General features: G+C 49.1%; 1 protein-coding gene across 1 annotated transcript in view; it reads right to left on the bottom strand.

Annotated features, from left to right (window-relative positions):
• The window catches only part of trrap (transformation/transcription domain-associated protein), a 170,496-nt gene extending 153,785 nt beyond the window's left edge, over positions 1–16,711 (bottom strand). Inside the window, exons 1-13 of the mRNA XM_078418086.1 lie at positions 16,660–16,711; positions 14,169–14,329; positions 10,555–10,604; positions 9,674–9,784; positions 8,745–8,849; positions 7,491–7,574; positions 6,917–6,973; positions 5,907–6,032; positions 4,916–4,993; positions 4,560–4,648; positions 2,343–2,439; positions 2,120–2,258; positions 797–875 (exon numbers count right to left, since the gene is read on the bottom strand). Of these exons, the coding sequence (XP_078274212.1) occupies positions 797–875; positions 2,120–2,258; positions 2,343–2,439; positions 4,560–4,648; positions 4,916–4,993; positions 5,907–6,032; positions 6,917–6,973; positions 7,491–7,574; positions 8,745–8,849; positions 9,674–9,784; positions 10,555–10,604; positions 14,169–14,265 (1,112 nt within the window). The 5' untranslated portion in view covers positions 14,266–14,329; positions 16,660–16,711. The remainder of the gene's footprint in view (positions 1–796; positions 876–2,119; positions 2,259–2,342; positions 2,440–4,559; positions 4,649–4,915; positions 4,994–5,906; positions 6,033–6,916; positions 6,974–7,490; positions 7,575–8,744; positions 8,850–9,673; positions 9,785–10,554; positions 10,605–14,168; positions 14,330–16,659) is intronic.
• Between the last annotated feature and the right edge of the window lie 1,294 nt (positions 16,712–18,005).

Genomic DNA, 18,005 nt, shown 5'->3' with positions numbered 1-18,005 from the left:
ATGAGCTTTAACTGGTTTACACCTCATGATTTCTGAAGTCAAAATGCACAAAACGACACCAGATCATCCCTCGTCCCAAGTTTAGTTTACGTTAGAGATGCAGCGTGGAAACAGCCCACCCACTCCACGCCGACCAGCGATCATCTGTTCACTCTAGCTCTATGTTATCCCAGTTTTGGATCCACTCCTTAAACACAAGGGTTAATTTACAGAGACCAATGAACTTACAAACCTGAAGGTAGACACAAAAAGTGCTGGAGTAACTCAGCGGGATAGGCGTCATCTCTGGAGAGAAGGAATGGGTGATGTTTTGGGTCGAGACCCTTCTTCAGACCGGAAGACTTCTTCAGACTTTTTGACCCGAAAAGTCCCCCGTTCCTTCTCTCCAGAGATGCTGCCTGTCCCGTTGAGTTATTCCAGCATTTTGTGTGCACCTACGATTTAAACCAGCATCTGCAGTTCTTTCCTACAACCTACAAACCCGCATGTCTTTGGAATGTGGGAGGAAACCGGAGCACCCGGAGGAAACCCACGCAGTCACAGGGAGAACGCGCAAACTCCATAAAGACAGTACCCATAGTCAGTATCGAACTTGGGTGTCTAGGCTGCAAGGCAGCAGCCTTATACACTGGAGGTACAAGGAAATGCCCGCCAACCCTTGCTGAATTTTAGTGGCTTTGGATGCATTAAAGCCATCAGCAGTCGCGTCAGTCAGTGGCAATAATTCAGTTCCACGCGCAGGCAATCTTTAATTAAACATCCCTATATATTTGCAGTGTCACAAACATCGACTTACCTCAGTGTCTCGCGGGCTGTGTATCCCGAGCCTATTAGCACAGATTCATCAAACAACTTATCCATGCATGGAATGAATTCTATAAAACAAATGATTGGTATTATGCAGAGAGCCACCGCCACTCACTCATTAATGCAAACATAAAACGAGTTAAACATCATCAACTCATCCCCATAAAACATTAACAAAATGAGACCACGCAAACCTGTTTACATTGCTGCTTGTGCCCAACGTGGGAAATACCTAGCTTCACAAAGTAAACACCAACTACTGTGCTGGCTGATAATTAGGGGTTTCTAACCGAGAAGTGAGGGTGTTCACCGTTCACAAAAGGGAAAATATATTAACTTGGGAACGGCACTGTGGGGCGCAGCTGGTGGAGCCCATGCACACTTCTACATTATCACACAGTTACATCCACTCCCTACACACCAGAGGCAATTTACAGACGGCCAATTAACCTACAAATCCGCACGTCTTCGGGATGTGGGGCAAAAAACGGAGACCCGAGGAGAACAGGGAGAAGGTGCAAACTCTACACACAGACTGCACTCCAGGTCAGGATCCAATCCGGGTCTCTGCGCTGCGGCAGCAGCTCTACCAGCAGTGCTACCCTTTCCCAATAATAATAAACCTAAACACCTTTCTATGGACCAGCATTGATATTGAAAGCCAGCGAGTCTCTTCTGGGCCAATTTGTGGCTTGGTGCGAAAGATGATCAGGACAGTGGTAAGAAACTGACATGTACTAGTACAATAATCAACAAGGGCCTGAGCTATAGGGAGCAGTTGAGCAGGCTAGGACTCCACAAGATCACCCCCTCATCATCCTGCTCTCCTAGGAATAGAGGTGTAGAAAATCATGAGAGGAATAAATAGGGTAAATGCACAGTCTCTTGCCTAGAGTAGGGGAATCGAGAACCAGAGGACAAAGGTTTAAGGTGAGGGGGAAAAGATTTAATAGGAACCCGAGGTGTGACATTTTTTTGTGACGCAAGGAGTGGTGGGTTTATGGAACGAGCTGCCGGAAGAGTTAGTTGAGGCAGCTACTATCGCAACATTTAAGGAACATTTGGACAGGATAGGACAGGTTTTGAGGGATATGGGCCAAACGCAGGCAGGCGGGACTAGTGAAGATGGGGCATGTTGGTAGGCGTGGGCAAGTTGGGCCGAAGGGCCCTCTTTCCACACTGTATGACTCTGTCTCTAGTAACATAGGCTGCTACAATTTTACGATTAGCCAACTTGTTGTTTTTTTTCTTGTCCTGAATAAAACTTTTCACATTCACACGGATCGAAGAAAACAAACTGGGGACTACGTACGGTTGCGAAGGTCAGTGGTTAGGATGTGTTTGGCTGCGATCAAAAGTTCCTTCCGTAGATGGGCGGTTTCAGAAGGGCAGTTAGATAACAACTGAAGCATTCCTTTCACCATCTGTTGCGAATATTTCCCCACCAACTCCTGTGGAAAAAGAGGCAGAATCGCTTAAGAGAATCTCTCCCACCTTTCAACTCAAGCCTTAATTCCAAACAAAACAGGGCGTACCTGATAGATTCTTATGATATAAGCGAGAAAGGACAGCGTTTTAATCTGTGCAGCAATGAAGTCAGCGTAGAGTTCCTTGTTGTAAAGTTTATTTTGTCTACAATAAGAAAAAATACATCTGTTAAAAAGTTCAAATTTAGAAATTCAAATATTGATTTATTTTTGGTGTAAAATACGATGCGGGATAATCTGTCCAGAGCAGCAGAAAGTATTTAAAATATATCTTCTCCACCAAACCTCCATAGATTACAATCTACCTGCTGTATTATCTTGCACAAACAACATTTGCCACTGCTTAGAGTCCCACAAGGGCGCTACTTTATCTGACCGTTATTGAAAGTATAGATGTGACTTATTTATATAGTCACGGAGTCACAGAGTCATGCTGCACAGAAAAAGGTTCTTCGGCCCAACTCATCCTTGCCGACCAAGATGCCCCATCTAAGCTCGTCCCATTTGCCCGCGTTTGGCCCATATCCCTCCAAACCTTTCCTATCCAAGTGTCCTTTAAATGCTGTTATAAACATAGCACAAAAAGTAAGGAAATTTGTGTTTGGTAGATTATTTCTTTGTTGTAACAATGCTTCTTGGCAATAAATCTTATACCGTTGGAAAGCCTGTTTATTTCCCTTTTAAATGGTGCCACATTTGTAAGGAACATGCATTTGTGGGATGAGCAGCAGAGCTGAGTATATGGGTTGCGCCCATGAAAAATTTGCCAAATCTTCTCTGCCAATGCCAAACAGCTTATTCTGCTGTTGCTATTGACTCTTGTTTTGAGCTTCTGGTACCCCCAGGTGCTGACAAGAATGGGATGCCATCCCATAACAGTGTGTGACCAGGCTGGTGACCAGCATGAGGAGGAGGTGCCAGGCTGTTATGGCTGTGTATGGTTCTTCCACACGCTACTGTGGCTCCTGTTTATTAAATGAATAAATTGTTAAATTGCCAATATGTCTTGTTTCTTCAGACTTCAATCATCCAATCCACCAAACAACACCGAACAAGAGTCAATGGCAGAATAAGCTGTTTGGCATTGGCAGAGAAGATTTGGCAATTTTTTCATGGGCGCAACCCATATACTCAGCTCTGCTGCTCATCCCACAAATGCATGTTCCTTACAAATGTGGCACCATTTAAAAGGGAAATAAACAGGCTTTCCAACGGTATAAGATTTATTGCCAAGAAGCATTGTTACAACAAAGAAATAATCTACCAAACACAAATGTCCTTACTTTTTGTGCTATGTTTAGTACCTGCCTCAACTACCTCCTATGGCAGCTTGTTCCATATACCCACCACCCTCTGAGTGAAATATGTCATCTACCATTCTTACATTCCACTTTTATACTTATTTATAATGGAGCTTACGTAAAGTATGATTTTAATGAATTGTATGCAAAACAAAGAATTTCATTGTATCTAGTGGCATGTGACAATAAAGTATCTTTGAACCGTGAAAAGTGCAGAGGGATCTAGGAGTTCAGGTATATAGATCACAGGTAGATAGGGTGGTCAAAAAGACTTCCGGCACATTGGCCTTCATCAGCCAGACTAATGAGTTGGGAGGTCATGTTACAGTTGTATGATATTGGTGAGGCCTCATTTAGAATATTCAGTTCTGGGCACCAAGTTATAGGAAAGATGTTGTCAAGCTTTACAGGGATGTTGTCAGGACTCATTCCTTGGAGCGCAGGAGGATGAGGGATGATCTTATAGAGGTGTACAAAATCATGAGAGGAATAGATCCGGTGAATTCACAGAGGCTTTTACCTGGAGTAGGGGAATCAAGAACCATAGTGGAACGAGCTGCCAGAGGAGGTAGTTGAGGCAGGTACTATCATAATGTTTAAGAGAACTGGATGGGTACATGGACAGGACAGGTTTAGAGGGTTATGGGTCAAGTGTGGGCGAGTGGGACTAGTACAGATGGAGCATGTTGGTCGGCAAGTTGGGCCAAAGGGCCTGTTTACACACTGTATGACTATGACTAAGATAACCATCCATATCCCTCCATATCCAATTTGATCAAATACTTGATTAAATTAGCTGGAAGATTTTATTTTACATCCCATCAATACTCCTCACCATTTCATCAGGCTGTTTGCTCCACAACTTTTTTAAATCATAGGAAACAGATGATTTGAGACTAAATAGAAATTTGGACAGGAGTGTCGCTTGCTGGGCTAACAGCACCACCTAGAGGAACCTGCTTACCTTGCCAGAGGTGTCACTTGCAACATGATCGTGCTCATAATTAAAGGGACGAATTCAGATACGACGTTGTGGATACTCTGCTTGTACAGCTGAAATAAAGCAGGGGCATCATGATATTTTAGGCCAATGCTTGGAATTAGTAGGACAGATTCCTTTCTTTAATATTAGCCATCGCGAAAGAGGGGCTAGGGAGGGGAGGAGGAGGGGGGAGGAGGAGGGGGAGGATAGAGGGGAGGAGGAGGGGAGGAGGGGGAGGAAGGGGGCGGAAGAGTGGAGGGGAGAAATAGGTGCAAATCCAGGTGACGCACAGGCGGGGAGGAAATTAAAAACATTTAACGGGAAGCTAAAGTAACTACCTGATACATGAGGACCACAATGATGGGCAACTCAGCCAGCACCTTGAGGGAGAGGGAGCCTCTGGGAATAATGGTATGCTGAAAGAGAAATATTTTATATAAAGATATGGCATCCCGTTACTAAAGACAGAAGATAAAAATCATTGTACAAACATCTTAACCAGGACAGATACAGCGTGGAAACAGGTCCTTCTGACAGTCGGACTCTTCTCACACCGTCTCATGGGATAGTGTTTCGTTGTTGAGCAAAACACAACAGCAACAGTTGTGTGGACCACCAGCGTCCACATATGCTGGTAGCGCAGAAACGCTGCAGACAAGGGGGGCTTTGGATTGGCTCGGGGAGTGGGCAGTGGCGCGCTCTGCCCCGGCCTTGGACCGTGCCAGGTGATGAAGAACAGGAGCATCCTGCGGCGTGCTCTGCTGTGTGCTCGGGGTTTGCGCGTGCGTACGGGGACGCGCGAGTCTATCGGCCGTATTTGGTTGTGTAACAAAATACCCAGTGACTCAAACTCTGTTGTCTGAACCCAGTGATTTAACAAACCCAACACGTACCTATATGTATTACACAGAATATGCAAACAAAGCACTCTGTAAACAATACAATAAACAAAAGCTCAAAATGTGTGTGTGTGTGCGTGCATATATATATATATATATTGATTTATTCACAAAATGCTGGAGTAACTCAGCAGGTCAGGCAGCATCTCGGGAGAGAAGGAATGGGTGACGTTTCGGGTCGAGACCCGAACTTCTTTCATTTATATTGAACTTCTTTCATTTATTGTATTGTTTACCGAGTACCATATTTACATATTCTGTTGTGCTGCTGCAAGTAAGATTTGCATTGTTCTGTTTGGGACATCTGACAATAAAACACTGGACACTTGAGCCAGTAGAATGGGGGGGGGGGACATCTGTTCTTGAGTCGACCTGAGTTTGCCTCGTCAGCAAAATGAAGGGCAGTGCATGTGTTGCCGGGGTGGCTTACTGTTCTCGATTCACTGTCCTCTCGCTCGGGATTGGTTTTGACGGCGACCTGGGTGATCATTCCCACCATCTCTGGGGAAGGGACCGTGTTGTCGGCGATTGCTTGGGGCTTCTCAAAGTATCGCGTCTGGAAAGGAGGAAGGAAAATGAACAATTATACCACCCCCCCCGCCTCCACCAACTCTCACCAACGTCTACAGATGCGGCGTTGAGAGCATTTTATCGGGATGCATCACAGCATCACAGCATCACAGCTTGGGAACAGCCCCATCGAAGACCGCAAGAAACTGCAGAGAATTGTGGACACAGCCCAGACCATCACGCAAACCAACCTCCCTTCTGTTGAAGACAGACACGAAGTGCTGGAGTAACTCAGCGGGTTAGGCGGCTTCTCTGGAGAGAAGGAATGGGTGATGTTTCGGGACCCTTCTTCAGACTGAAAGTTGAGGGGAGGGAACTGGAGGTTCCATTGGCTCCCTTCCATCGACTCCATCTCCAAATCATCTTCTCCCATCAGGCAAGAGGTACACAAGTGTGAAAACGCACACCTCCAGATTCAGGGACAGTTTCTTCCCAGCTGTTATCAGGCAACTGAACCATCCTATCTGCAACTAGAGAGCGGTCCTGAGCTACCATCTATCACATTGGAGGCCCTCGGACTATCTTTAATCAGATTTCACCCTGCACTAAACATTATTCCATTTATCCTGTATTTGTCCACTGTGGGCAGCTTGATTGTAATCATGTATAGCCTTTCTGCTGACAGATCAGCACACAACAAAAAGGCTTTTCACTGTACCTCGGTATACGTGACAATAAACTAAAACAAAACCAAATTTTATTCCTAAGAACCACTCAGAGATTTTGCAGAACGTAATTCTCAGCACAGAGCCTGAAGAAGGGTCTCAACCTGAAACGTCACCCATTCCTTCTCTCCAGAGATGCTGCCCGTCCTGCTGAGTTACTCCAGCATTTTGTGTCTACCTTCGTAATTCTCAGCACAATACGTACCACTACTTTAGGGAGATCGTTGTAAATCTGCTTCACGAAGTCAAGGAAGTGGTGAATCTGTACATTAAAAAAAAAATACATTGCCTCAGAAAATGGAGACACAAGGAACTGCAGATGCTGGCTTACAAAAAAAGACACCAAGTGCTGGAGTAACTGAGCGGGTCAGATGCTGACCGATCCGCTGAGTTACTCCAGCACTGCCAAAAAATCTGTGCTGCATTCTTCAAAAATGTCCGGGAACCTAAAATGAATTAGAAATCTTCAAATCGCAAGAATGTGATAAAGGTACATGTTAAGCATGAAGAAATATTTATAAATCTATTCTAAAACAAATGGGGGCATGGGAAACTGTGTAGTAAAGCATCCAGATCGAGGGTCAGTAGGGGACAGAAACCATACACTGGTCCTTTCCTTTAACACCCACACCCCATGAATGAAAAAAAAAATTAAACTTGAAGAATTTTTAAATTAAACATTTTTAACATTTAATTAACATTTTTAAGTTCAGAACAATAAAGGGCTCAAAACACAATCCATTTCCGTAGGTTTTGGTCTTCAAGGTAAGGGCACTTACCTCCTGCGTTATCGGCGGCCTGAACTGTTTGTGTAATTCAATGATGATACGGAGGCAAATGAGGACATTCTCTTCATTCTCAACCTAAAGCACGGTAACATCAAGTTATACATTTAGCCATCAACAGCTTGCACTGCTTTTACTATCCAATCCCTGCTATCCTTCTGGTTTATGTTTGTGTTTATTATTGTCACGTGTACCGAGGTACAGCGAACATGCCATCCAATCTGATCAGATGATGCCAAACATAAACACAATCAAGTCAAACTCAAGAACAATAGGTAGAGCAAAGGGGAAGATAGAGTGGTTCTCAGCAATGTAGCGCATCAGTTCCATAGACAAGGTCCATTGGGATAGTTTTTTTAAAAAAAAGAGATACAGCGCGGAAACAGGCCCTTTGGCCCACCGAGTCCAAGCCGCCCAGCGATCACCTGCACACTAGCACTATCCTACACACACTGGGGCCAATTTACAATCTTTACCGAAGTCAATTAACTACAGACCTGCATGTCTTTGGAGTGTAAGAGGAAACCAGTGCACCTGGAGAAACCCCACGTGGTCACGGGAAGAATGTACAAAGCCCGTACAGACAGCATCCATAGTTAGGATCAAACCCGGGTCTCTACCGCTGCGCCACCATGCCGAATTGGCGTAATCTTGCACTATATCACCATAGTTCCAAAGACAATGTCCAATGAAAGAGGTGAACCAATGTCCAATGAAAGAGGCTCAGTACCCGAGCTTATGGAAGGGCCATTCAGAAGCCTGACAACAGAGGGGAAGAAGCTGCCGGATGGGAGCGGGGAGAAGGAATGATTGGGGTAGGACAAGTTGGCTGACTTCCCCAGGCAGCTTGAAGTGTAGATTGTCACGGTCTGTGTGAAAGAGCGCTGTAGTGTCAAAGGTGGCTGCGTGAGTCCCGGAGGTCAGTCGGTCGAGGACGCGCCGCTGCAAACAAAGAGGGACCCGACCGGTGTGGGGGGGCGCCAAGAACAGAGAAGGACCCAGCATGGGGGGTGGGGGGGGAGCGCCAAGAACAGAGAGGGACCCAGCGGGGGGGGGGTCAGGGGAAGTGTTGTAACATATGAAACAAGCTTGGTACTCTACATTCGCCATGGCTGCTCAGCCCCATATGTATCCCTCCATCTAGAACAATAAAGAGCTCATACTTCAATGCTGGCTGTGGTACAAACTCACCCGCAAGTTTCATATATTAACAGTTTAAAAGAAGCAAAGACAAGATTGAAAACTCACTTCCAAAAAGCGAAACATCACGGACAAGATGTTTTTTGTGTGGGAACGCAAATGCTCATTTGTTGGAATTCTGTGAATAATTTCAAGGACGAGTTTTCGAACTTGCTGCAAATATACAATTTGTGCAATAAAATTAAAAGCTTGCCAATCTTATTATACAAGTAGCAGATTGCTCTGGATGTGTACTTTGGAAAAAGGGCTGTGTGAAACATTTCTGAACAAAATTATGGAGAAATTATTGTTTGCCATTTCAAAGAACCGCAAATATGATACTTGAATTAGGATATTCATCGATCATCGAACAGTACAGCACAGGAACTGGCCCTTCGGCCCACAATGTCTGTGCCGAGCATGATGCCAAAACCATCTCTTACCTACCTGCACGTAATCCATATCCCTCCATATCCATGTGCCTAACCAAGTCTCTTAAACGCCACTATCGTATCTGCCTACACCACCACCCCTGGCACTCATCACCCTTTCAACAACTTTAACTTTCAAAAAGATTAAATGTAGGGGATGAAAAATAGAGGATCTGTTTTAGTTTAGAGATACGCCCACCGAGTCCATGCCGACCAGAGATCACCCTGTACACTGTACAGGGGCCAATTTACCTACGAACCCACACGTCTTTGGAATGTGGGATGAAACCAGGGGACCCGGTGAAAACCAAGGCGGTCATAGGAGAACGTGCAAACTCCACGCAGACAGCACCCGTGGTCAGGATCAAACCCGGGTCTCTGGCGTGGTGAGGCAGCAGCTCTACCGCTGTGCCACCGTGCCACCCCATTTATTAGTGTACACTTCATGTCTTTGACGAAACAAGCAATATTTAATTAGACGAAAAGAATTTATGCCAATTTTTTGACCGGTTACGCCGAAGATGTCCCTGGGCAAAGCAGATCCTGGGAGCCTCCTCGGCAACGCACCTGAGCAGACTTTTCCTGAAGGAACTGCACCTCTCCGTCCTGCAGGAATGTGAGAAAGCGAGGAATGATGTGTTCGAGGAACGTGGAGTACTGCGGTGAAGTGGTGACATTCTAAAAAAACAACGCAAGCACAGATTACCAAAATATCCAGTTTGGCTTAGTTTCGAGATACAGCGTGGAAACAGCCCTTCGGCCCACCGTGTCTGTGCCAACCAGCGATCACCCTGTACACGAGCACTATCCTACACACTAGGAACAATTCACAATTAATGTACAAACCAGTACGTCACTGGAGTGTGGGTGGAAACTGGAGCACCCAGAGGAAACCCACGTGGTCACAATGCCAATGCTGAACATCAACATGGTGCCAAATGAACCTAATCTCCTCTGCCTGCACATGGTCCATATCCCTCCATTCCCTGCACATCCTGGTGCCTATCTAAAAGTGTACTAAATGCCACCATCATATGTTTCCATCACCATCCATATGGGCAGCAGAGTGGTGCAGTGGCAGAGTTGCTGCCTTACTGTGCCAGAGACCCAAGTTCAATACTGACCACGGGTGCTATCTGTACATGGTTTGTACATTCTCTCTGTGACCACGTGGGTTTTCTCCGGTTTCCTCCCACACTCCAGATATGCAAGTTTGTAGGTTAATAGGCTGCTGCAAAATTTGTCCCTATTGTGTAGGATAGAACTAGTGTGAACGGGTGATCCTTGGTCAGTGCAGACACGGTGGGCCGAAGGGCCTGTTTCCAAGATGCATCTCTGAACTGAGCTACACTTTTAATCCACGTTCATCAGAAGAAAATTCCAACTTGTCAAGAATGGAGCAAAGAAAACATTTAAATTCATGCAGAACATTCTATTTGGGAACTTACTTCAAAGTTTTCACTGACTTCCTGCATCATTTTTAGTTTAGTTTCGTCAGCTGCAGAGAGAAAAATATATATTCCTTTAGATCGGAAACAAGACGTAGCCTACGTTACTTTAATATCCAGCAGAAGCAATCAGATCTTATCAGTTTTACTAACATCGCCCATCATAGAAAGTAGCATCACGGTCATACTGGTTCACAGGCAACACACACGCACATACACACACACAAGTACACACACAAACGCGCGCACGCACACGCACCCGCGCACACACACGCATGCCACACACGCACGCACGCCAAACACGCACGCACACATGCACGCAAGCATGTGCACACACGCACACACACACGCACACTAACATAAACACACGCAGCCACTTTCTAAATAGTCTCAGGGGCTCCAGTAATTTGTCTCCATCATTTTGCTTCCTTTTTAAATTCTGAATCAATCCGTCAATTATGATAAATGGCAGGAGGGTTAAACTTGAAAACAATCGGCAGCTTCCTTAGTGCCAACATTTCAGTTTCCTGGTGTGAATCAGACACATCTTTAATACTGAAGAAACGACCAACTGCAGAAGATAGACACAAAGTGCTGGAATAACTCAACAGGTCAGGCAGCATCTGTGGAGGACATGGATAGGTGACGTTTCATGTTGGGATCCTTCTTCAGTCCGATTGTAGAAGGGGCGGGGTGGAGAAAGCTGGAAAAGAGAGTTGGGGGGGGGGGGGGAAGGCGGGGGGGGGGGAGGGTGGTGAGACAGATCACCTATCACTTGTCCCACCCCCACCTCTTTTCCAGCATTCTCCCCCCCGACTACATCTAGTCTGAAGAATGATCCTGAAATGACCTGTTCATGTCTTCCATAGATGCTGCCTGACCCACTGCGTTAGCTTAGCTTAGCATCATGTGTGCCGAGATACAGTGAAAAGCTTTTTGTTGCGTGCTATCCAGTCAGCGGGAATACTATACATGATTACAATCCAGCCGTCCACAGTGTACGGATAAAAGGGTGGAGCGCCTGTAATCGATGATTGCAGATCTGCTTTTGTGACCTCCACACAGTCACTGGCCTCAGTGCCATCTTGGGTGCTACACGCCTGGAGTTACTCCAGCACTATGTGCTTTCCTGCATCTTTAATTCTGTTACTCAATTCCCATTTGTTGGTCCATAAGGTGGAGGGATTGTTACTCCATAAATGGAGGGATGCACTTGTCGTCCCTGGGTCCCTCCTCTGCTGGAGTATCGAGTTGCATGCTGGATATCGCGCGTTAGCCAGGACGCACGTCTCTGTTGAATATTTGGAGGTGTTAATGGAATAGTTCCAGTGTTGGTGAACTTCACAGACACAGAGAGGCCTGGCGGGAAGAGGGACGTTAGTTTGCGGGCCGATCCGGTCGAAGGCGACGGAAGAAGGAGCCTGGGGCTCTCCTGGATCAGGGACTGGTCCAGTAGACGAGAGCACAGGTGGACCAGACTTTGGAAACGGCACCAAAACATGACGGAGCCCGCAAGTGTAAATATGCAAAAAAGAAATTCACTGTGCCATTGCACATGTGACAAATAAATCACCTCCAAAGGCTGCTCCTCCTTGTATCCCAGAGCTGAGAGAATTAATAAAGATACAATTGTAGGGACATACGGATTAGCGGGGGGGTCTCGAAACCTCGGTTGGGCTAACGAGTCACGGGATGCGGGAGCGCGAGGTATAGTTGTGTCTGGCGCCAAACTCAAAAGATTAGATTAGATTATGTAACCAGTTAAGTAGTGGTGTCCAAAGTAAGTGCGCAGCTTGTTACGGTTTTTGCTATGAATAAAGACCTTTGGATAATAACGCTCGTTTTGGACTCACTACATTGGTGACCCCGACGTGATCTGAACACGCAGCCTTCTGATCTATTTAGCAGTCCGCCACTTCCGTGGACCAGCTGCCTTGGGTCCTCCTCGGCATTCGTACGGCCCCAAAGGCCGAGCTAGGCACGTCCTCGGCTGAGCTCGTCTACGGTTCGCCCCTGCGGGTACCAGGTGACATCCTCCCTTCCGCCCCCGCCTTGCCGCCGCCCATTACGTCGGTGTTGGGTTCCCTCCGGGCACGGGTGGGTTCTCTGGCTACAGTCCCGACCTCCTGGCACGGAAGCACGGCGGTCCACGTCCCGTCGGACTTGCGGGACTGTGATTTCGTGTTCCTGCGGAAAGATTCCCACCGCCCCCCTCTTCAGCCGGTTTATCAGGGCCCGTTTCAGGTACTTAAGAGAGGGGCTGTCACTTTTACCTTACAGGTGGGTAATCGCCAGGAGCTCGTTTCAGTATCCCGGCTCAAGCCGGCCCATTTGGACCAGGACCTCCCTGTGTCGGTGGCCCAGCCGCCGCGCAGGGGCCGGCCAATGCGCCTTGTTTGCCACCTCTCAGCCCCCCGCCGCCTATGGTTGGGCCCGGGCCCCCGTTCCCGATCAAGCGCTCTCCGTCGCCTACGCTCTCCGCTTCCGTGGCCCCTCCATCGCCTCCGGCGGCGGCGGCCTCCCCGCCTCCCGTCACATTGGCGGTATCGGTTTTCCCCCTCCGTACGCGTTCCGAGAGGGAGGACCGGGCACCCGTGAGGTATGGTTTCGAGGGTTCTGGGGGGGGTCATGTAGGGACATACGGATTAGATGGGGGGTCTCGAACCCTCGGTTGGGTTAACGAGTCACGGGATGCGGGAGCGCGAGGTATAGTTGTGTCTGGCGCCAAACTCAAAAGATTAGATTAGATTATGTTAGCAGTTAAGTAGTGGTGTCCAAAGTAAGTGCGCAGCTTGTTACGGTTTTTGCTATGAATAAAGACCTTTGGATAATAACGCTCGTTTTGGACTCTACACAATAAACCCTCGTTATAACGGATTTGGGTTATAGTGGACTGTCTCTTTAAGAAAATAGGCAGCAGATTACACTGTGGAGGCCACTAAAATTGACACGGTATAGAAATTGACCAGGCATTGAAATTGACAAGGCCATTGAAATTGACAAGGTCATTGAAATTGACAAGGCCATTGAAATTGACATGGCCATAGAAATTGACAAGGTCATTGAAATTAACAAGGCATTGAATTTGACAAGAAATCCCTTGGATGGGCACTTTATAAAACAAGGTAACAAACAACCTATCCTATTTTCGCTTGCAGTAATAAAAAAATATTTTTAGTTGTTAAGAACGTTGTTTGCTTGGCAGGTTAGTGGAAGGAGAAACGGAGCTAACATTTAAGGTCGATATATGTTCACCCTTAACTCCGGTGGGGCAGTTGATTATAGGAATAGAATCTCTGAATGCGGGAATCAGTAGCAGCGGTTATTGCCGTTCCCCACCAGCTGCAGTTTGTAGAGTCTAACTGAGATGCAAATCAGTTGTAATATAAATCCGTCTGAAGGGTCTCGACCCGAAACATCACCTATTCCTTTTCTCCAAAGATGCCACCTGACCCACTGAGTTACTCCGGCATTTTGAATCTATCTTCAGTGTAAACCAGCGTCTGCAGTTCCTTCTTATACAGTATAAACTAGCATTGGATCGAACACGGAACAGCCTCTCGCCGTTCTCCCCACCTTAGACGGGGCAGACACGAGACAGAAGCAGAACTTACGGGTGTTGCTGTCAGTCAGGGCAGCCACAAACTGAAGGTACTTCTTCATGAGCGTGGTCTGGTCCACCACCGCCCCTGGAGTTGCTACAAATGCCATCCCGCTTCAACGCGCGTCACCAGCTAGGTTCAGGGTCAGCTTTGTCCCCGCACCAGGTCCGTTTCTGAGGGAAGACAAACAAGCATAAATGCATTAGAGAAAAAATTCAGCCCACCGTGCCCACGCCGACTATCGATCAACCCTGGTTCTATGTTATGCCACCTTCATCTGCACTTCCTCAAGAGTCAGAACCATTAAGGCGGCACAGTGGCACAGCAGTAGATTTGCTCCCTCACCCACCCAGAGACCCGTGTTTGATCCTGACTATGGATCTGGTGGGTTTCCTTCAGGTGTTCCAGTTTCTTCCCACATTTCACAGAAGTGCAGGGTTGTAATGGGCTGTTAATTGGCTTCTGAAAATTGTCCCTAGTGTGTCGGATGGAACTAATGTTTGGATGATCTTTGGTCGGTGCGGACTCGGTGAGTCAAGTGAGTCGAAAGGCCTGTTTCCACGCTGTTGCAGCAGGTTCTGTAACAGCATTTAAAAGACATTTGGACAGGTACATGGATAGGAAAGGTTTAGGGATATGGACCAAACATGGGTAAATGGAACTAGCTTAGATGGGACATCTTGGTCGGCATGGACAAGTTGATCCGAAAGACCTGCTTCCGTGTTATATGACTATGACTTTATCACCACACTCCTCCTCTCCCCTTCGCCCCTCCACCCCCTCTCTCCTCCCCTCCACCCCCTCTCTCCTCCCCACCTCCCTTTCTCCTCCATCTCACGTGGTCCCCGCTCCCAAACCTCTGTCCCCCACTGTTTCCCTCTCCCCTCTATCCCCTCACTCGTCCATCCCCTCCACCCTTCCATCTCCTCCGCCACTTCCACCCCTCCCCCTTACCCTCCGCCCCACTCCTCTTCCTCCAATATTCCCCATTTATCCCCTTCCGCTCTGTCCCCAACTCCTACCCTCCCATTCCCCCCCGCCCTGAACTCAACTCCTACCCTCCCCCTTTCCTCCACCCCACACTTCTCCCCTCCGCCCCCACCCTCCATCACCACTCCTCCCTCCCGCACTCCTCCACCTCTAACCTCCATCCCGTCTCCACCTCTCCCCTCCCTCCATCTCCCCCCCTCCTCCTCCCCCCCCCCCCCGGGTGCATCTCACCCTCCCACCTACTCCCCCCCTCTCCCCACCCTCTTCTCCCGCTCTCCCTCCTCTCTCTCGCCTCCCTTCATCTCCCCCACCTCTCTCTCTCCCCCCCACTCTCTCCAACTCTCTCTCCCCTCTTTCTCTCTCTCTCTCTCCTCCACCCCCTCCCCCCACCAACTCTCCCCATTCTCCACTCGTCTCTCTCCCCCCTCCCCCTCTCTCTATCTCTCCCTCTCCCCTCCCCCACTCTATCTCTCTCTCCCCCCTACTCTCCTCTCCCTCTCTCACCCCCTACTCCCCTCTCCCTCTCCCCAATCGCTCTCTTTCTCCCTCTCTCCCCTACTTCCCTATCCCTCTCCCCCACTCTCTCTCTCTCCCTCCCCTCTCCCCCACTCTCCCTCCCCCTCTCCCTCCCCCCTCTCCCTCCCCCTCTCCCTCCCCCACTCTCTCTCCCCCTCCCCCCCTCCCCCACTCTCTCTCCCCCTCCCCCCCTCTCTCCCCCCCTCTCTCCCCCCCTCTCTCCCCCCCTCTCTCCCCCCTCTCTCCCTCTCTCCCTCCTCTCCCCTCCCCCCGTCACTCCCCCTCCCCTCTCCCCCCCTCCTCCCCCTCCCCCTCCCCCTCCCCCCTCCTCTCCCCCCCCTCTCCTCCCCCCCCTCTCTCCCCCCCCTCCTCTCTCCCCCCCTCCTCTCTCCCCCCCCTCCTCTCTCCCCCCCCTCCTCCCCCCCCCTCTCTCCCCCCCCTCCTCCCCCCCCTCTCTCCCCCCCCTCCTCTCTCCCCCCCCTCCTCTCTCCCCCCCTCCTCTCTCCCCCCCTCCTCTCTCCCCCCCTCCTCTCTCCCCCCCCTCCTCTCTCCCCCCCCTCCTCCCCCCCCCTCTCTCCCCCCCTCCTCTCTCCCCCCCCTCCTCTCTCCCCCCCTCCTCTCTCCCCCCCTCCTCTCTCCCCCCCCCTCCTCTCTCCCCCCCTCCTCTCCCCCCCCCTCCTCTCTCCCCCCTCCCCCCCCTCCTCTCTCCCCCCTCCCCCCCCTCCTCTCTCCCCCCCCCTCCTCTCTCCCCCCCCTCCTCTCTCTCCCCCCCCTCCTCTCTCTCCCCCCTCTCCCCCCTCTCCCCCTCCCCTCCCCCTCCCTCCTCCCTCTCCTCCCCTCCCCCTCCCTTCCCCCTCTCCCCCACTCTCACCTCATCCCCGCGCTCCGCCACCCGCCCGCCGGCCCCTTTCACCGCTCCCGCCGCCTCCGCGCCCGCCCTCACGCTGGCCCTCCTCACTCCCTCCCCACCGCCTCTATCCCGGGCCCTCCATCCTACCTCCCCCCACCGAGCCTCTCCAACTCCTCCGCGGGCCCAGAGCGGTCCCCCGCCCGCCTCCCAGGTCCAAAAACCCCCGGGACTCCTTCGCCGGCGGAGGAGCAAACGCGCGGCGCGGCGGCGCTCAGACCATCGAAAACGATGGTCTTCCGCGACGTCATCAGGCCGCGACCGTCTTCAATGGAACGTGGAAACTTTATTTACAACGGCTCAGGGCAAGCAGAGGTTTGGCTGAAGCTCTTACAATAAATAGTCCACCCAACAACAGAGGATGAAACTTGCACATTAAAACATTGTTACAGTTTCAAGCCATCTTAATACCACTCTGTCTCTCTCTACACAAATGTCAATGGCCTCTCCTTAAAACCTCCCCAGGGTCAGTCAGCTGTGGAAAAAAATAACAAGTAGGCAAGTTTAGTTAATTATCATCTTTTTTTAGTTTTGTTTTAGATTCGAGATACAGCGTGGAAACAGGCCCTGATAAAGTCCGATTAAAGATAGTCTGAATGTCTCTATTGAGGTAGATGGTAGTCAGCACTGCTGTGTAGTTGGTGAGTATCTTATTTGAAAGGGAACAAAACATTTTTCCGTTTTCCTAAGCTAACAAGGTGCATCTTTAATCTCTCCCTACTCCGTCTTTAATCTCTCCCTATTCCGTTCTGAGGTACCCTTCTACTTCAAGAAGACCACCATCATCCTAGTGCCAAAGAAAAGCAAGAACCCGTGCCTAACGATTACCGTCCAGTGGCCTTGACATCCACCATCACGAAACGTTCTGAGAGGCTAGTTATGGAACGCTTTACATCCAGTCTGCCTTGCGGCCTTGACCCACTGCAGTTCACCTACCGTCACAACAGGGACATAACCTACAGGGATTGTAGGTCAGTTTGGGGTTAGTAGTTTAGTTTAGAGATACAGCATGGGAACAGGACCTTGTCTACACCGACCAGCGATCCCACACACTTACACTATGCTACACACACCACGGACAATTTACTTTTATACCAAACCAATTAACCTAGTGTGATGTTTGATGGACTGTGTTGGGTGGGAGGACCCATTGCTCTTCCCGTGCAGCAGGTGGCACTGCACAGGACAAAGGGAGATGTTTTGTACATAGTTATCTTGGCTGTACACAGTGTGGGGTGTGCTGTCTTGTCTTGCTGCCAGCATTGAGTTACTGTAATAAATACTTCTGTTGTACCTTGAAGACTGGCAAAGTTTCATACAGGCATAGAACAAGAACACGAAAGTGGTGTCAGGAACGGGAGACTTTGGATTGTGTCCAAAGACCCAGATAAGAGCGTATTTTTCGATTTTTTTTTTAACATGTCTTGGCAATTCGA

Source organism: Rhinoraja longicauda, chromosome 21 (genome assembly GCF_053455715.1).
Source record: "Rhinoraja longicauda isolate Sanriku21f chromosome 21, sRhiLon1.1, whole genome shotgun sequence".
NCBI classification, from domain to species: Eukaryota; Metazoa; Chordata; class Chondrichthyes; order Rajiformes; family Arhynchobatidae; genus Rhinoraja; species Rhinoraja longicauda.
The sequence above is the reverse complement of the archived record's forward strand: the minus strand, read 5'-3'. Positions and strand labels throughout refer to the sequence as shown.